Source organism: Abrus precatorius, unplaced genomic scaffold (assembly GCF_003935025.1).
Source record: "Abrus precatorius isolate BTA unplaced genomic scaffold, Abrus_2018 Scaffold2, whole genome shotgun sequence".
Lineage (NCBI taxonomy): Eukaryota > Viridiplantae > Streptophyta > Magnoliopsida > Fabales > Fabaceae > Abrus > Abrus precatorius.
This window is the reverse complement of record NW_020874362.1, coordinates 31,971,234-31,991,846: the sequence shown is the minus strand read 5'-3', so window position 1 is coordinate 31,991,846 and position 20,613 is coordinate 31,971,234. Positions and strand designations below refer to the sequence as shown.

General features: G+C 33.3%; 3 protein-coding genes across 7 annotated transcripts; 2 read left to right on the top strand and 1 right to left on the bottom strand.

The window, feature by feature from the left end:
- Nucleotides 1-2,695: 2,695 nt before the first annotated feature.
- On the top strand, nt 2,696-3,928 carry LOC113859842 (protein ALP1-like). The gene has a single exon (XM_027492515.1). The coding sequence runs from the start codon at nt 2,696-2,698 to the stop codon at nt 3,926-3,928; it is 1,233 nt and encodes a 410-aa protein (XP_027348316.1).
- A 3,517-nt stretch (nt 3,929-7,445) lies between these two features.
- On the top strand, nt 7,446-10,536 carry LOC113858403. Of its 2 annotated transcripts, none has more exons than XM_027491055.1 (2): nt 7,446-7,732; nt 8,599-10,536. In XM_027491055.1, exon 2 carries the CDS (start codon nt 8,624-8,626, stop codon nt 10,214-10,216), a length of 1,593 nt encoding a protein of 530 aa, XP_027346856.1. In that variant the 5' UTR covers nt 7,446-7,732; nt 8,599-8,623; the 3' UTR covers nt 10,217-10,536. The 2 variants fall into 2 exon arrangements, with proteins under 2 accessions (XP_027346856.1, XP_027346857.1); XM_027491056.1 differs by lacking the exon at nt 7,446-7,732 and adding an exon at nt 7,805-8,019 and having other exon boundaries at nt 8,599-10,521.
- Nucleotides 10,537-11,157: 621 nt separating this feature from the next.
- On the bottom strand, nt 11,158-16,728 carry LOC113857903 (probable receptor-like protein kinase At1g49730). 4 transcript variants are annotated; one of them, XM_027490184.1, is made up of 10 exons: nt 16,455-16,728; nt 14,381-14,929; nt 13,615-13,917; nt 13,228-13,489; nt 13,097-13,149; nt 12,617-12,684; nt 12,392-12,481; nt 12,125-12,209; nt 11,893-12,004; nt 11,158-11,781 (listed from the first exon to the last, which is right to left on the bottom strand). In XM_027490184.1, exons 1-10 carry the CDS (start codon nt 16,525-16,527, stop codon nt 11,460-11,462), a joined length of 1,917 nt encoding a protein of 638 aa, XP_027345985.1. In that variant the 5' UTR covers nt 16,528-16,728; the 3' UTR covers nt 11,158-11,459. The 4 variants fall into 4 exon arrangements, with proteins under 4 accessions (XP_027345985.1, XP_027345982.1, XP_027345984.1 ...); XM_027490181.1 differs by having other exon boundaries at nt 11,158-12,004; nt 13,633-13,923; XM_027490183.1 differs by having other exon boundaries at nt 11,158-12,004.
- Nucleotides 16,729-20,613: the final 3,885 nt, after the last annotated feature.

The following is a 20,613-nucleotide window of genomic DNA, read 5'->3' as shown; positions in this document are numbered from 1 at the left end:
CATTACCTCCAACATTTTTATCTCCAATATTGCTAATTGTTTGCTCCATCATATCTCATTATAATTTTCATCTATTTTCTTATCTTTTTTATTCCAATATTTCAATTTTGATCATGTCCAATTGAATCATGCCCAAAGTCAATAATTTTATTCCTAGTACATTTATAAGAAAATCAAAACCATATCATTTTTATTTATTTATACAACAGATTAACTATCTTAAAAAAATAACATGGAATAAGAACGATAGGAGAAACAATAGGAATTATTATGAGAATATGATAAAGTAGACAAATATTAAGATTTAAAATAAAAATACTAAAAGTAATGCTGATGTAAAGACAAATTAAGACATAAAGTTATTTTAGAATGATTCTTACACATATTTAAAGCAAAAAGACATTAACTTATATAATAAAACTCGTCGTCATGAACTAAAAAAGTATGAAACATAATATAAAAAATGTCTAGTTAAGGATTAAAAGACAATATAGTCATTTGTCACATAGAAGATAGAACTAATTTTGTTATAACATATTATAGCAGTAGAGAGAAAATTGAAAATAAATTTTTGTACAAAAAGTGTTATACAAATCTTTTTCCTGTATATAAAAAGTTTTATATATTAGCTTGTATAATGAAGCTTATCGTCTCTACTCCTTTAAGATAATAAAAAAATGTTACTTTATAATGATATGAAAAATGTCACCATAACAATAGAAATGAAATTAAAAATAATTTTTTATATTTATGTTTATGGTGAAAAATGACAATTTATAAACAAATAATTCAAGAGTAATCTGGGGATTGAATTTAGGTCATATTAGATTCTTTTAAGTGTGTTGTTAACGTGACGCTTAAATTGACGTTGTAAAGTAGTTGATTAAACATAAATAGCAAATAATGATTACACAGAATTTAATCAAACATAGAGGTTTTTATAGAGATGTGCTAAACAAGAACCAAATTGCAAGAAAAGAAATAAGCAAAAACGAACTAAAACGAATGCAAAAACATAAATGTGCAGGAAAATAAACGTACGACTCCTTAGCAACAACGAACAACAGTAACCGTGTGTCTTTAGAGAGCTGGTTTTTGAAGCGGTGCAGGTTTTCAGCAGAATTTTAGATGTGGTGTCTGTGTGCAAAAAGTTATCCTTTATAAAATGAAGTTTTGAAGTATTTATAGGCAGGAGGACTACTACTGTTCTCCCTTTTTTACGGGCAGTTTTTAGTAACTACCTTCAACTGTTGTCCATTATCTGTGATTGACTTTGATCGTGCTGTCGGTTTGCGATTTCTTTCATAACTGTTATCACCCACAATCCTGCTTCGTGTTGTTGAACCTTCGTCTCGGGGTAGCAACTAGTAACTGCTTTTGAACTTTGTAATAGCTCTTGAATATTTTCATGTCTCTTATGGACTTGGAATCTTTTTCTTTTGTTTTCTTGGTTTTTTTGAGCAATTTCAGAGAGAAGTCTCAGGGGCTCATTTAGCATTATGGACTTGAAATAATTTCTCCTTCGATTTTTATTTTTTGAACAATTCTGTAAGGAATCTGGAGCTCAACCAAATTTGTGGACTTAGAATATTTTTTGTCTACTTTCTGTTTTTCGAGCAATTTTAGGAAGATCTTAAGCTCAGACAGGTTTGTAAACTTAAAATATTTTTTTTACTACATCTCATTTTTGACAAATTCTGGGTGTCAAGAACTTGAAAACTCTCTAAAAACTCCTTGAAAGACCTCCAATCTTGTGAACTTAAAATAATTTCTTGACAGTCCTATTTTTTGAGTAGTTTTGGGTATGAGAGACTTGAAAACTCCTCAAAAAAGTCTCCAATTTTGTGGACTAAGAATAATTTCTTATGAGTCCTATTTTTTAAACAGTTTTAAGTGTAAAAGACTTGAAAACTTCTCAAAAACTCCTCGAAAAAAGCCTCTAGTTCTATGAACTTAGAATATTTTCATGTTGCTCCTATTTTTCGAGCAACAATGAGTTGTTTTATGTTTCTTCAAAACTACTTGAAATATGATCTCTCTAATGAGACTTTTCATGATTCTTTATAATTTTTTAACATGTAAAGGCTCTTCTCTAAACTCAAAACTCCTTGAAAAGGGGATCTTTCAATATAATTTTATAACTTAAAATTTTTTTCTTACCTCAAACAATTTATAAGAAGAATTACAAAAAAAAATCTAGCATAAAAACTAAAAGACAATTTAAACTTGTCATGTTAAATAACGGTATGTTACATAAAAGATAACGTCATATTATAATAGTATAGATAAGATTAAAAATAATTTTTATATAAAAAATGTTATATAAATTTTTTATCAATAAAAACTAAATTATAAAAAGAAATGTTGTATATGAGCTAGAAAATAATTTATTTCTTGTAAAAAAAGATAAATATAAATCTGGGAAGCATAAAGAAAGGTAAAAAAAAAAAAAGAGAGAAAGAATAATGATAGAGTAGTATGGCACGTGCGGATGCAATAGAAGGTTCGAAAAGGGGAGGGAGGCGCCGAAATGGAAGGTTGGTGATACGGTTGGAGCCAATGAAAGGGCACTTGTGTCAGACAGTCTTTCTCTGAGAACAAAATTTCTTGACTTTACCGATTCAATAACCCACCTCGATTCGCGTTCCCAAATTCTCATTTCATCAACAACAACATCATCAGCATCATCATCATCATGCACCCTCGCAGTTTAGCGGCTATACTTTCGACCCTCGTCTCCCAACTCATCCTCTTAATTCTCCTCATTTTCCCTCCCAATTCCAACCCTCTCGATTCCACCGATTCCACTTTCCCCCTCGTTCACCACTTCCTCTTCTCACACCAAATCGCCGCAACCCTCTCTCTCACACTCCCCAAACGCAAACGCAAACGCAAACGCAAACGCTCTGCTCAACAGAACCCGTTTCCACCGGGTCTCCACAATCGGAGCCCCGACTCCTTCCGAAACACCTTCATGATGTCCTCTTCCACCTTCGAGTGGCTCTCAGGATTACTCGAACCCCTCTTAGATTGCCGCGACCCTGCCGAGCTCTTTCCGTTGAACCTCTCCGCCGGCATCCGCCTCGGCATCGGACTCTTCCGCCTCGCCACCGGCTCCGACTACCCCCAAATCTCTACCCAATTCCGCGTCTCTCTCTCCGTTGCCAAATTCTGCGTCAAACAACTCTGCAGGGTTCTCTGCACCAACTTCCGCTTCTGGGTTTCATTCCCCAATTCCAACGATCTTTCCTCTATTTCCCAATCATTTCAAACCCTCTCTGGCATCCCCAATTGCTGCGGCGTCGTTTTGTGCTCCCGCTTCCAAGTCCTCAACTCTTCCACCTCCTCCGTCGCCGCTCAATTTGTCGTCGATTCCTCTTTTCGGATTCTCACCATCGTCGCTGGCTTCCTTGGCCACAAGAGCGACTCTCGGATCCTCAAGTCGTCCACTTTGTTCAACGACATTGAAGAAGGGACACTCCTTAACGCTCCTCCCCTTAACGCCGTTAATCAGTATCTTATTGCTGATTCTGGGTACCCTTTGCTTCCTTGGCTTATTGTTCCTTTTGTGAACCCTGTTAACGGTTCCGTTGAGGAGAATTTCAACGCCGTTCATGAGGCTATGCGTGTTCCTGCACTCAGAACCGCTGCTAGCTTGAGGAATTGGGGTGTTCTGAGTCGACCCGTTACGGAGGAGATTAAGATGGTTGTGGCTTATATTGGGGCTTGTTCCATTCTTCATAATGGGTTGTTGATGAGGGAGGATTTTTCTGCTTTGGCTTCTGGATTAGAAGATTGGACTCAAAGATGTAGTGATAATAGTGAGCCTTGTGCATTGGAGGAGGAGAGTCCTGTGTCTTCCAAGGCTTTGGCTTTGCGTAGCACATTAGCTACCATGGCTAAGAAAATTCATAATTCTAATTCTTGACTGGGGTGAGGATTGGGGAAAATATTTTGATTTAATATTGATGATGCTTCAAGATGTATGCAATTTTCAGCTTCCACGGTTGATAGTGTTTGTGGACGCTAGAATGTAAATACTACCTCTTGAGCATTGTTACCTATTTCATTTTATTATACATGGTTACTCAAGAAATGGTTCTTTTGGTTTGATCTGGATCTACAATGTCTAAGTCACTTGATTCAAATGTTATTCGTGTGTTGATGTTATTTGTTTTATTCCTCTGGGTTCAATTTAAATGGACTTAGTGTTTATATGGATGGTTTTATGTTGGGTTGTGGTAGATGTGTGGAAATCTCATTACACTTGGTGTTATTTAGCTTTGTTCAGCATGTGGGAGAATTTGTGACCCTAGTTTTCTATTTTCAACGGCCCTAGTAGCATTTATAATATTGCCTGAAGAGTGCATTCTCGATTCATTGCTTTGAAGCAGACCATTTTGATGTTTGCCTTGCCGGAAATCTTTTTGGTTTTCAGATGTTGCAAGAGACAATTGAACTTGTCTATGTTGCACTTCGGTTTGGTTTGACTTTCTTCTGGATTCTTGCTTGAAGGAATATGTAAATTTCAATATGATAAATGAGAAAAATGTGCTTTGCAGACTGCACCCGGATACAGGCAGCTAAGTCTGGTTTGCTATCTTAAATTATATTGCTTTTTGCTTAGAAGACCTACAAAACCAGTTTACAAGTCCCTTCTTGGTGATATATTTTTGTGACTACAAATCAGGAGCATTAAAACTAAGGACCTCTCTGATGCTTTTGTTCTTTGCTCATTTAAATGTGCAAGAAGCTGCATGATGCCTACTTGATTATTTTATTCATTACTAGTTAGAGTTGATGCCTATTTGCTCTTGTAAAATAAATGCTGTCTACTTTGATTCATGTTCTCAGCGCTTGACTAATTTATCAGCAAACAAATTTTCTCGTATTTTGTTGTCATGTATTTAGTTGGAGTTAGTTCAGTGATTCCTTTCTCGTTGACATTCCTCCCTTCCTTCCTACCCTCGTTTCCTTCTGAGCTTCTGGCACCCAGTACTTGTGTTCTGACTACAACTGATGACATTGCGACAGAGCATGCTGGCAACATGAGTGCTTTGAACTCACTCAACACAGACACAGATATGTTAAGTAATGAAGACTGAAATTAAGGCTGTGTATCAATGGTTTTGTTGTTTAAAAATGACCAGAAATGTCACACTGTAAATAAGCACGTTAGAAAACCTATAAAGAAACTACAATTATCAGCGTTGACTTAAATACAAACTTACCTGCATCCTAACGAGAGACTAATCATACTAGAAAGGGTGTTGAAGTCCTAAACATGGATCAGTGCAGAATGGCTATAAACATTTCCTTTCGGATTATACTGATTTTGGTTGAATTCTGAGTAGTTTGAGTCTACTAAACATTGATGAGAATGGTACATATTTTTGTTATTGTATACTTCTATTTAGGGGCGAGACTGCCAATGATGGGCTTTAATGAATGTTTTTTAACTACGAAGAATATCAGTGAATTTGACTGCTCTTTTGTTGATTTATTTGAGCAGTACTTGTTACCCTGAGAGGCTATTTTGATTACCACACAATCTACCGTTCACATATAGGGATTCCGGTGTTAGGCAAGGTGTCATTCGCCCAGGCATGTGTGTGACAGACGGTTGAGATAGTGATCAAATACTAACATTTGTATAGTGAACTATGAACTATGCAATTGTTCAATCTTAAACGACAGGTTTTCACTCAAAGACTAATTGGTTGTTTTGCTATCTAAAAGTAAATCTCTCACTTCAGAAAACTTAAATATCATTAAAATACCTTTTTAAAATCAGAAATAAAAAATTTCTGAAAGTTGGTTTGAGTAATCAATGTAATTTAGAAATTTGATTTTTTTTTAATCTCATATACCAGGTATATAGGTTAAGGAGCATTAAATAGATTTAGATTAAATATTTTAAATTATTAAGAAAAGTAAAAAATCAATTTCAAGGTATAAATAATTAAAACTTGAGATGAAAAAGTAAATTGTAATAAAAAAGGAAAGTTATAAAAATAATTAAAATTAAAATTTTAAAATCTTAACATAAAAGAAAAATTAACATAAATAAAAATTATAAAAGTAATGAATAATTAACAATTTTCAAAAAAATATAAAAAGTACTAAATAATTTATTTTAATTTTAATATAGTATTAGTTTAAAGATTTCTATACTGTTTAGAAGGAATTTTTCAGGTCATTATTTAAAACTTCAATATTTTAATTAAATTAATTATAATGTAGAGGTTAAATCATAATGTGTTTATTATATAATAAACACCTTTTTAATTAAAATTTGTTAAAATATTTTATATTTGCTAAATGACCAAAACAGTACTTTGAAAACTGGACAAATTATCTCCTTCAAACTAATTTTGGAAGTTAGGCCAAATTCAGCGTTAACGTAATATCAGACTATATTTAGTCTTATTATTGAATTTCTAATAAAAATTAGTTTAATTAATTTCTTTTCTTATCTAGTTTCCTATTTTTAATTATTTTTATTTAATCCCTTTAAATATCACATTTTTTTATTTAATCAGTCATTTTAGTAAAAATAAATAAAAAATATAATATTTATGAGGACAGTAAAAAACTTGCATGTATATTAAAATTCATTTTAATAAAGATCATTTTTAAGGCTTGACCGATTTTTGAAAAAGTTTGACATGCTCTAGAAGCCTATTTTACAATAAAAATTTAAAATGGATTATAAACATATTGCTAAATAAATTAATGTGCTTAAACTTGCATGTATATTCATATACTTTAGTATTTGAATAGAATAAGTATATAATCGTAATATATTATAAATTTGATGATAATAATATAATAGGTTGACCTATGTCAACAAGTACTTGGGCTAAGTAATACAAGATAATTTTCTTAAAAATCTCAATTTTTAAGTGCATATTTTAGTTTTAAAAATAAAATCCAACTAATTGTTAGATATCTAAACACAAGGTATATATAACAACTGTTTTTGAAACAAAACAGGCCCGAAATTGTTTATTTAGAGCTGGGCACGCGCATTTGCTTTCTTGTGGCTATTTTCCTTGTGAAGGCCGTGTGGGCTTCTTAGATATATTTTATGGATTCAATTTAATTATTCTAATATATTTATAAATTTATTCATTTATATTAATTTAAAGTTATTTTTATAGTACATTTATATTTTCATAAAACGAATGTAAGAAAAAGAATAAAATGATTTATTTATCTTTTTCTATCTAAATTTTAAAAATTTATAAAAATGAATTGTCTAATCTGATCCAAATAGTTTGTAATTTTTTTGTCTAGACAAATAAATTTTTAATTAATTAAAATGAATTGCGTTTAATTTTTTTAAAACTAATTTAAACTGAACTTGAACATATTTTTATAATAAAATTAAATAATATTTTAGTTAAAATAAATCCAATTGAATTTGCAATCGCCTTAAATGTGAGGAGAGAGTAATGACCATAATCCTTCATCACTTTCAGTCCTTTGGGCAGCAGAAAGTAAAATCTCAGAATAAAAGAAACCCACCAACCAAACCCAACTTCTTGTTCCTTCTTCAACACAAAGTTTCTTCTCTCTGTCAATAATCACGCGTTTCTTGTTCCGCAATAATCTTGGGGGATTCATCATTCAATTAGGAAATTTCACGCGGATTCATGTTTCTTCAGCATCCGATTTGATTCCCCATTAAACGCCTCAATAATTCTCCAATTACTGCTACTAATTATTGGTACTTATTTATTTATTTTCTTCATTTACCCCTTCTTTTATTTTTCCAAATAAAAAATATATATATCTTTCGGATAAGCCTTGCTGTGATATTTTTGGGTTTTGAGTTCCCTGCTTTTTCCTGTAAAAGTCCAAACTTCTGCGCCGATTTGGTTTTGATTGGAACAATTTCTGCTCAGTAGCCTGTAAAGATGAGCATTTTGGAAGGAATATTTCTGTTTTCTGTTCAATTACATGTTTTTTCCTAATGGGACTTCTTTGCTCTGAATTTTGCGTTGCCAGACCTAGGTTTGTGGAACTCGAAAATTTTCACTGGTTTAGCGTTTTGAGTATCTTTGTTGTAGGGATAAGTGTTAGAAATTGCGTAAGGTGTGTTTCTTTTGATTTGGGTTGTTCATGTTGATCTTAATGGAATTGAAATCTTGATTCAATGTATGCCATGCTGCAGGTTGAGACTTGGGATTTTTCGATTTTAAATTTTCAATCACTCAGTGGGGGACATCATTAAGTGATGATAGACCCTTATGATAAACCCTTATTCTCTAATATAGGTTAAATAGATGGATTGGACTGATGCATGTAAAATGGAGTGATGTATAGAAATCATTTTATGACTTTTGAGTATGTTCAAGAATCTTCGTAGTCCTTAGTTTGATATCCTTGCCATTGTTTTGCACTGTGCAATCTGTTTAGTAGATATCTTGCATTGGATACATCCAGGCAGTTCTGCTTCATGCCCTAATGTAATTGGTAGCAAGTGTTGATACTTGATTGTTCCTAAAATTGAGACTCTTAAGTCTTAACCTGGTTCTGATTGAAGGGGAAAATCTATTTTGTTTAATGGTGTCTTCACTCCATTCTGTGCAGGCACATCTGATTTTCTAGTGCATTGATGGCTACCCCAAGTAAATCAACACCAATGATATCTTTAGACTCTTTGGAACAGAAGGGGAACACTGTGACTGAATCAAATGCAAACATTGTTCAATGTCCGTTAAACCAACAAATCCATAACTCCTTAGATGGCCCAGTAGCAATCCTTTGGGATATTGAAAATTGTCCTGTTCCAAGTGATGTACGCCCTGAAGATGTGGCAGGTAATATAAGAATGGCTTTACGGGTGCACCCAGTAATTAAAGGAGCTGTTATGATGTTTTCTGCTTATGGGGATTTCAATGCTTTCCCTAGGCGACTTAGAGAAGGCTGTCAGAGAACTGGTGTTAAACTTATTGATGTTCCCAATGGTAGAAAAGATGCTGCTGACAAAGCTATTTTGGTTGACATGTTCTTATTTGCACTTGACAACCCTCCTCCATCCTCTATCATGCTTATATCTGGAGATGTTGATTTTGCTCCAGCTCTTCACATTCTTGGTCAGCGGGGATATACTGTAATTCTTGTCATCCCTGCTGGGGTGGGAGTTTCTTCTGCCCTATGCAATGCTGGTAAATTTGTCTGGGACTGGCCTAGTGTGGCTCGTGGAGAAGGCTTTGTGCCCCCCTCAAAGGCTTTAGTGCCACCCCGTGGAGCTCCAATTGAGCTTGCTGGATATTTGATGGGGTGCCATATCAATGACAACTCTGATGGACAAAATGATGAAGAAGCAATAGTTTATAGAGGGATGTCGCAGAGCTATTATAACTCAAGGGAATTCTCAGTGGTGCCGCAATCTCTGTCTGAATACAACTGTGGCACATCAAACCTTCCTTGCGTGCCAACAACTTTGAGATCACATAGCCTTCCGTCTATATTGAATGATGTTTCAGGAGGACCCATTGCTTCAAGTGACCATAATGAATGTCAGTTATGGGTACAACCTGGGGATTTAAATGGTCTCAAGGGGCAGCTGGTAAGGTTGCTTGAACTTTCTGGAGGATGCCTGCCTCTGCCCCGAGTTCCAGCAGAGTACCAGAAAATTTATGGGAGACCTCTTTATGTAGCTGAATATGGGGCAATAAAGTTGGTCAATCTTTTCAAGAAGATGGGTGATGCCATGGCTGTGGAAGGGAAAGGGCATCGCAAATTTGTGTATCTAAGAAACTGGAAGGCTAGCCCAAGTGCTCCTCCTCTGTCTCTGGCAAAGAAAGATAAGAAAGGAAAGGGAGCCCAGGAAGAGAATGTGAATGTTGTCACTGGTGGCTGCTCTTCAGATGAGTTCTCAGATGAAGAAAGAGTAGTCATAGAAGAACACGATGAAAGTTGTGCACAAAAGGGCAATCATGGGAGAGCAGCCAAATGTGAAATTGATGACCATTTTCTCGAGGAGTTCAAGTATGAGCTGCAAGAGATTCTTGTAAGCTATTCATGTAGAATATTCTTAGGTTGTTTTGAGGCTATATACCAGCAGCGGTACAAGAAACAACTGGAATATAAGAGATTTGGTGTGGACAAGTTGGAAGATTTGTTTGAGAAGGTGAGGGATGTGGTAGTGTTGCATGAGGAACCAGTAAGCAAGAGAAAATTCCTGGCTGCTGTGGGTAGTTAAGTGAACTTGCGCAAGGGACTACAATTTGTTTTAACCTTTCTTGTGTTTTAAACTTATGGTCTTTCACTAGCAACCTCATCATTTTCAGGTTATTTATTCCTTAGAAGTCTTGTAAAGATATGCTGGGCGTATGTGTTTTTTTTATAGTCACTGTCCTGCATGTATTTTAATCTTTCCTAAAATTTCTGTGTTCTTTCCCGATTAGCTACTTACACTAGTCGGGAGACATGTACAAGTAGTAGCTTTTGTACTTCTATCTTGTATCCAAAGATTCTATACAAATTTTCCATACTTGTTAACTTATCGTGATACTAATTTCTAGTTGAACATTCTTTTTTTGGTTCTGTTCCTAGAAATTTCAGGGGCTGTTGATTGATTGTGGCCATTACTGACTATCTTAATAAATAGAAACTATAGGGACTGTCCTTATATATATATATATATATATATATATATATATAAAGATTTAATTTTAAGAATTATACCCTGAAACTGCTCAATTTTATTGTCTTTATTACTTTTGGGTGGGTAGGAAGGGAATTAGCTGGATACATAACTTGAAAAATTCAACAAATATGATTTTGCATATTAAAAACAGGAAGTTCATTGACTCACTGGTTTAATACCATTGTCTACCAATGCTACTAATGTCACAGAAGGTTGTCTCCCCAAAAAAGGGTAGCAGGGCCAACCAGCCTGCCAGCAGAGTGAGAACCTTGTTCAAGGAAGTTACAGGATTTATGTATTGCAAATTTACAACTACTCATGGTGTGTTTGGACTGACATAAATCTATTCAAATGAAAATTCATTCCAACACTAGAAATTATAACTTTCACGACATTATTATCAAGGTTTTCTAAATGTACACTTATGCCGGGACTTAAACCTGGAGCTCCCCCTTTGGAAACAAGCCTAGCAAAAAGGAAATTTGATTGCATACGAAACTGAAATCTGTCACCGGAAAAGCCTCGGTTACAGGTATTGTACGTTTGAAAGGTAATCTTAAAAACAGTTTCTCAAAAAATGGTATAACGATGATCATTGCCCATGCTTCTTTAAACTATGTGCAACAGCAAGCCAATGCGGATGATAGAACCAAAGAAAGTGCTATATTGCTCATCTCTCCCAAGATTTTAATATACGGACGGTCTAACAGTTTTTCCTACTTCACAAAAATCCACAAGTTGGAAGTCAGTGAGTAAATGACAAATTGAAGTCAATTTGAAGAACCTAAAGATTGTTTCAGACTGAGAACATATTTGGCGGGGATTGTGGAGAACCAGTCTCAAGTAAAAAGCTTCTACTGCAATATGACCGGGATGTACTTGAAGATGAAGCGAGATATCTTCCATCTCCACTGAGAAACATTGCTTCATTTCGGAGCATTTTTCCCTTGCTTCTTCTGCCTCTGTGCTGAGTTCCCTGACATTCTTCGTCTTCAACAGCTTGTAAAAACTCACTGTGCATTGGTTCTGATGTCTCATACAGAAGCCTCAGTACCTGTTTTATTGAAGGCCGTGCCCTTCCCTCTCTCTGAGTGCACCATCCTACTATAGAGATTACTGTTTGGAGCTGATCCAAGTCAAGTGACTCCCTCACACTGGGATCTACTAGCTCCAATAATCTCGTTTCTGATGCCATGTATGGTTGCGCCCATTCTACCAAGTTCTTATTATCTTGAATAGCTCTTCTTCCTGTCACAATTTCTAGTAGTAACACCCCAAAACTGTATACATCACTTTTCTCAGTGAGCTCTTGAGTAACAACATATTCAGGATCCATATAACCTGAAATTGAAGTTAACAAACAAAATTCATTATTGTTAATGCAGGTTTATAGCTAGAGTCCCGGGGTTGAATCACATACAAGAACAAAATCAGCTAAGTGATGAAGAAAGAATTTTATACCCGGAGTTCCCCGGATTTCGGTGTTTACAGGTTCAAAGCATATTGAACCATCTTTTGAGGCTTGTGCAAGGCCAAAATCAGCTATCTGTGAAATAGCACAATTAAGAAAAAAGTAATTAATACTTAGCAGCATCTGATACGCGAGTGTAGGTTGCTCAATTGATATATAACATCATACAAATTTTGCACTGTGTTGAACTCTCTGACTACAGAAAGAATTAATATTAACAGGAGAAATGGTGACATGCAGTGTGAAAATCATCCAACCTTAGCAACAAAGTTCTCATCCAATAAAGTATTGCTAGACTTAATATCCCTGTGACACAGAGGAGGATCACAATAGAAATGGAGGTACTCCTGCATACGAGAGAACATGAGATCGAAAAGTTAGATCTATAAAATAAAAGTGTAAAAAAAAAAAAAAAAAAGATTTAAAGCAGTCAGCCAGTAATTGATAAGCTTGAAATTTAACCAATCAATCAGAGATATTACCAGTGCATTGGCCACATCAATGGCAATTTGGATTCTGGTTCGCCAACTTAAAGGTGTTTTACCAGGGGCTGAACAAATCAAGAAAATATATCACATGAGATTAAGGGGTTAATAAAGGGGAAACAAGCTAAAACATTTCTGTTTCCTCACTACTTTAATGCTATTATTTTGTTGCATAGTATGTTTTATTGACAGGTTCAGTATGGTCGAAAGTGCCAAGTTAGAAAAAGATGCATAAAAGCACATAAGATCCACATGAAAATGAATACAAGAATACAAGCATGAGAGAGGAAGATAGAAGTTCCATTTGTAATCTGAGTACCAAATGTTATTCTAATATGTTATTCAAAACAATATACAGATACTGAGAAGCATTTGTAATCTGAGTACCAAATGTTATTCTAATATGTTATTCAAAACAATGTACAGATACTGAGAAGCATACAACGAAGATGATTGTATAGATAATGAGAGGCATACAATGAAGATGATCTTTCAAGCTTCCATTTCCCATGTACTCATACAACAGAAACCTGCCATAGAGATGCAGAAAGGTTTGATTTTTTTATGGATGGTGTCAAGGAACATGATAAGCATGCAGAAATAGATACCTCTCGTGTTTTTTAATGCAAAAGCCTCTCAAAGCAACAAGATGCCGGTGGTGCAGCCGAGCTAGAAGCTCAATTTCTCTGCAGAACTCATCCTCTCCCTGCTCAGAGATTCTATTCATCCGCTTTACCGCTACAACCAGGCCATCACTAAACTGAGCTTTATACACTGTTCCAAATCCCCCACGGCCAATGATGGTGCTAAAATCCTCGGTTGCCTTTTTTATCTCCTTGTAGCTAAATTTTCGGAACATAGATGAAGAACCTGCACAACCAATCCATCCCCCACACACCCCCAAAGCCCCACCCCAAACAGTAAGCAAAGTAAGAATAAAAATAAAGCCCTGGTTTTGATATACCACTGCTAAGAAAGAAAATAAACAGAAGTACGATCAATCAGAGTCTTACCTTCCTGAAATTTCCATGTTGCACAAGGAGGTAAGATTTTTGAACGAGTTTTACCAAAATTATCAGGCTCGTCTAGCTCTCTGCTTTTCTGGCGAATTAGAACTATCAAGACTATGAGCGTGATAACAGCAACAGCTGTAACTGCAATAGCAATACCTGGAACTAATGTCAAATGATATGAACGGTGGTTTCTCTTAAAAGATGCACTTAACAATGGCTGACTTGGGCCATCAGCAACCAGTGGGCTTGGAGAAGGCTTAGGAGCAGGCAAGGACGGGGATGACTCTGAAACTAGCATTATAGTGCAAAAATATGGTCACAAAAGTGATATTCCATCAGTAGCAATTGACAGATTTCATTGTATGAATGAAACAAATATTTAATAGAATAAAATGATAACAAAAGAGCAGTCATTTGGCACACATTAATAGCTACAACTAGCCTTTATAATACAGTTTAAGAATGAATTTTGTGTTTTGTTTCTATTCTTGTCTTGGAATAACAATGGAAAGGGACTTGTGCTTAGTGAGACCTATTATGAAAAGGATCTACAACATTCTAAAGTGGAGATCTCATCCTATCTTATTGGCATTGGCTTGCTTCACATCATAATAACTCTCACACGTCATTATATAATGTATATTGCAGCATTATCGCAGGAACGAACTCATGAACACAGAGACCTGAACAGGGAGAGCATCATACTAGTTCTCATTAAACTTCTAATTTTAAATGAAACTGTTCTTACCAGGAGATCTGAGAAGTCCCTGAACCCCAAAGAAACAACTTGCAATGTCAATAGTAGATATCACATCAACTTGGCTTGCTAGTGCAGCAAAAGTGGCATCACGACATGTGCTCAGTGTTATATTATCTTCAATCCCTAGATGATGCAGGTAACCAATGCCAGCATTTAAGCACTTCTTACATTTACTTTCCTCTCCAAGTGGTACTTTGCAACTTTTTGTGACCTCCATAAATCTGGGGGATTGCAGCATGTGGACAACACTAGTTCTCCCTTTGCATTCATAATTAACGGGAATTTTTGTCCCAAAACCACAGAAAACTGTTGCATTTCGTGAAACTCCATAAAGTTGCAAGGTTTGAGCTATGGTTTGCAGGCAGATGTCAGAGGCATTTGGAGGGACTCCTAGGTTGCTTGTTGCATTAGCAAAGCGCGCAATAGAGATTGCAATGTTAGCATTAATGTAGCGGCAACATTTTCCCCTGTCACCTTGGTTAGAGCACAGAGAGGATGCCAGCGTAAAGTTTGAACCAGTAAAATCCAAAGGGCAATCTGAAAAAGGAGCAGCAATATTACATGTTAAATCACATTGATAATCCTTCATTTGTAATGACAACAGTTTACTACCAAGTACAAGTAGTCACGTTAATTCCCAAAAGGTAAAAATGCAGCTTCAATTCTCAAGATATAAAGATGTCTACTCTTTTGGTGACAATATTCCCGATACAGGAGATAAAACTACATACACCCCAAGAAAAAGTTCAATCATTCTTTCACGACATGCAACATAAATTTATACTGCCTGCTCAATTCATAGTCCCCTTGAATAAATATTGACTATAGAAAAATATTGTGGAAGAGCATGCATCTAAATGAAATATGTTTACTGATTGGGTTTACAGTGAAAGCTCAAAGCCTATGTTCATAGGAAAAAGGCAAACATCTTATTAGGGCAAAGTATATATTTTGACATCACCACTCAAACGCAGGAGAAAATGAACAAGAAGCTAGCATATAATAATCAAATAAACAAGCATTAGATATTACTTTATAGTAGGTTGAGTAGTAGGTTCCTAAAATCTTCATATTATCCTTCAGAGGAACAAATTAAGAGAGTAGTAGGTTGTGTCAAGGTTCCTAAAATCTTGAAGCTATCAACTGGAAGCCCAGAAACAGTTTATGCTTTATATCTCTACAATGCCCCTTCATGTAAATGCATTTAATGAACAAAGCACAAGTCAGTAAAACCTTGTTCTGAAACTATAATTTAATTAGAATAATAGAAGCAGCAATGACGAAACTCTGGACTATTTGATCAAGGACCAAATCTCTCAAAAATACTAATAGGTAAAATGCTCATAACCGGTTTGTATCACTAATAACAGCCTTAAATTTCATCACAGGCCCGAACACGTACATTTGTATAGTTTATACCCGTAAAAGTACAATAGAGAGTGTCAGATGTGCAGGGGTAAGCTCATCAAATTGCTAGACTAGAGTAAATGTGGTCAAATGCTTATACTCATTAGGCGGTAGCCCAGGGTCCACTATGAGCAATTGCAGGCTACAATTGACAAATTTCAATAATGATCTCCTCAACCATTCTAATCACAGAAGCTCTTGCTAAGGTTACAATTCCATCAAGATACTTCTTCTTGTGTCCAAGAAACTTTGATTTTAGGAAAAGGGGAGGGAAAGAGGTGAGAAAAATGTTAGTAATGCGTTGATAATGTGTGTATAACACGTCTAGATTCATCGGCACTAGTCAATCCTTTCACTTCCCTTTCTCTTTTATGTTTCCCAATAGGTCATGAATGCAAAGGGTAAAGATAGCAATCATTATAATTATCACGAATTGTGTAAATGCGGCAAGAATATCAAATAAAAGTTTCATTTTTCATATTCACATTATGAAATAGCCATTCTCATTCACACTTAACTCACCATTGCTGAATAGCTGAGATGGGTAACAGAGAAATGACACAAATGAATGCACTACCAAGTTGTATAAGAAGGCAAAAGGGTAGAAGATACTGAAGCAGAGCTAAGAAAGGAAAGAACTTTTCAATGAACTAACCAGCCATTATGAGAGGAAGCTGCATTCCAAGAAAAGCCAACAAACCCAACAAAGAGGGAAGCCCGTAGAGCATGGTGGAGTTGGAAAAGAAGAAAGATGAAAGAGCACAGTAAAGTATTTAAGGGGTCGAAGAGTGTGTTAACCCATTTTGGGAACACCATTAACCGGTACCTGATGTTGCAATAGGTTTTATTAGACTTTTCAGAAAGATTAGTGGGTTGTATGGGCGTGTGGGTGAGAGAGAGAGAGTGAAAGAGTGAGAGGGGTTGTACTTTTGTTTGGCTCTGAATAAATGTGCACTGATGGAGAAGAGCAACAATTTTTTATTGATGCTTTCGTGGGGTACACTTCTATTTGTTTCAGATTCCAGAAGACAGAGCCTCCCCTTCATTTTTTTTGTCATCCCATTCCTCCCTCTCAAAATGTTCATGTCATCATTAGTTCAAAACTTCAAAGCTAATGCCTAGTTACGGTTGAATGTTAGATCCAAGATGTGCATTTGAAAACGCATTGAAAATCCATAAATATGGACATATCTCAAAAGTAACAATTAATAGTATTCCAATAAGCATAAATTTATGTTAATTTAAACATAAATCTAAATATATTAAAAAAAATGTAATTTAATGTGAAGTTTTAAACTAACTTTCAAATCTAAATTGATTTGCATAGAACTATGTAATTTTTTGTTTTCTACAAGTTCAAGAGTCTTGTTAAGTATTGATGTTAGATAACATTTAAAAATCAATAACTAGTAATTTCATAACGAAAAACATTACCCTTGTTTAAAATGTACAGTGATTAAGTATGTCGTAAGGAGTTGAGACAAATATGAAGGACAGAAAGACACTTCTTACCTGTAGAGCTGCATTTATGAGAGTAAGCAAGCTTGATTTGTTATTTTATTTTGTTTTAATTTGGGTGAGTGACATTATTACTTCTTTTTTGGGCACGGAATTGGAGCTTTTGTTTTGCCGCCTTCTTCTTTTATCAATGGTAAAGCTACACACATCTCAAATTCCACTTTTAGTACTTTAATAATAGTATAATCAGGGTTAAATATTTGAAAATCTTGTTTTAGGAACATGAAATTTGTTTCAAGTCATTTCAGGGTCCAGACAGAGAGATTCTTTTCTTATGGATTGTAAAAGCTTAATGCTTTACGTGGTTAGTGGTATTTCTTTCCATTTTGTTCAGAGATTAGGATTGAAAGACAAATTGGTTTGTAACACACTCAACGGGTAAGGGCCTCACAGGTCTGCATCAGCTCCTAAATTTTTAATTGGACTTAGCTGCATCACCATTCACCATGTGAGGTTCAGTGGGACCTATGAACTATGTTACTACATGTGCCTTTGTGTATATAGTTGTTGTGTTGTGTATGGTGCCCTCAGACACTACCCAATGGCATGGAGGGTGCAAATGTTTGTTTCTGTTTGCCCACGGGTTTGTTAATGAGGCTCTCTAAATTATTGGCATTACCAAAAATAAATAAATAAATAAATAAATATATAAATATATATATATAAATATATATATATATATATATATTATGTTATTTGCTAATGGGATATATTATTTTGTCCTAGTAGTAAATTAAATTAGATTATTATAATTTGGGTTACTTCCATTAGAAGTATATAAGTTAAACACTTAAACTCAATTTCATAATAATAAAATTAAAAAATGGTAATTTCATTTTTTTAAAAATAATAAAATTTTATTGAAAATATTTATTATACTTTTATAATTTTAATGTAATAAATAGGTTATTTTTAATAAAATATTATTAATTTTAAAATCTTAGAACTAACTATTCTTAAATTTATATTGCATTTCAAAAATACTTATAAATGAATAAAATCATTTACTTTCATATATGGATAAAAGGTGGACACTTGGTTAAAACCAATTTTAGAATAGAAAAATATTAAAAACATTTAGAAATTAATATATCTAAAAAATAAATCTTTATTTTTATATTAAACATATTTTACTTATTTTTTATAAAATTCGATTAAAAATAATATATTAAATAAATAAACGTGTTAAGTAAAAGATGAGTATTTTATTAACACAAATCTTATAATAAATAAAGATATAAAAAAATTAATACCTAATATATTTTAAAATTAGTTGTTATTTCATATAATTAGAAAAATATTAATAATTAAATTTTATAAAACAGATAAAAATAATAATATCAAATAAATTTTATAAAAAATATACCATAAATTTAATTATATATATTTTGAAAATAAATTATACTAAAGAATTATTAAAATAAACTTAAAAGATTATAAATCATTCTAACAAACTTTCTATAATTTCTTGGAACAATCCTTTATAAGTGCGACACACGTATCAACTGCGAAGTGAGAAATGTTGACGTTGGTTAACGTGCAAAACCAAATTATTTAGGAAAAGAAAATGCCGACAAAACATTATCAATACGAAATAGTATAATAATTAGCAATATGTATGCCAGCTATCCAATTATTTTATGGCTAAACATTTCCTATCATCTTAAATTAATTTTGAGGTTATATTGTTTTATGCATATTAATTATAAATATGTTGATTAAATAACATGTTTTTATATGAATAAACATGAAATATAGTATGTGACTATTCATACACAAATAAATATCAATTAAAATTATATATCTATTTATGAAACTTTTTGAAATAAAAACGAAATGTGGTTCTGTATGAAATAACATTTATTAAATTGTTATAACTCTTTATAGATAGATATTAACTGTTAATTCGTACTTATAATTTACTCTTGTAAACATTATTGTTATCATAACTTAAGTTTTAAAACTACAAAACATGGCTAAAGATATTTATTATATCACAAAAAAAAATTAATCACTGATCTAAATTACATCTATTTCTTTTAAAATTAGTGAAGATAAATAAAAAAAATTTAAAAAATTATTCATACTTTAAAAGCATTATTCATATCACTACGCATATAAATTAGCTGGTAGAAATTATACTAGCTTAATTTGTGATCTCATACATGTAGCGTAGAAAAAAAATTATCCACACCTTCTTCTATTTTTTTAATAAATTATCTTTTTCTACAAGCAACCTTTAAATTTATATATTTTTACTTAAAAATAACTTCTTTAAAGAATTTGATGATAAAATTAAAAAAGACTGAAAGAGTCCAAGCTTTCTATATAAGTCAAAACCTATAATAACCCATCGCATACCACGTTTCATTTAACCTACTATTTTCAAAGCCTCGTAATTAATGAGCTCAGATTAGCCTAAACCTAGATCAAATATGAAAATACATCAAATCTTGATACCAGAGCTCAAATATTTCAAAAGTACTTTTATTATATTAAGACTTTTTCTACAATATAATTTTTATTCATTCAACGGTTAAATTACAATTGTATATTATTTTATTTATCTATATTAAATTATATATATATAATTGTGTGTGGGAGAGGTGCCTGTGTTCAAGTCATGCCAATTTTTTCTACTTTTCAAATATGAGCATGATTCATGTTATATATCCAACCGTACCTCTTCCCACAATTAATTAAATCTAAATTATTTATTTGTAAACATTCTACGCAAGATAAATTTTGGATTATTCAAATACAAAACTTGAAAAATATCTTTTTAATATAAAAAATATTTTTAACATTTATTAAAGAAATGCTACATACATATATACACAACTATCATTACAGTTAAAAATACTTTTGCAACTTTATTTTTCATATAAACAGATAATGATTCGTTCTTAAATTAGTTTATATTATATTATATATATATATACATAAACCGTAAACCTTTTTATATTTTGTTTCTTATTTTTCCTCTGCGTAAAGGAACGTGTTATACAATACTCTTGGTCCTACAAATATGTCATATAATAATTGATGTCACCATTTTATTCATTATTTTTCCCCTTTCCTTTTTATTCTTTATATAGGTCACCATCATGATATTATTATTTCTTGCAACTGTTTTAAGTTTTAACAACAAAGCTGAACTATCATAAAACCCAACATTCTTAAACTACTCTAAGATACATAACCCTTTGAAATTGCTTAAGACAAATGGCATGGAATGGTCGAAATATGAATAAAATATAGATGAGGGAAATTCTGTATATTTTCTTGTAGCCATT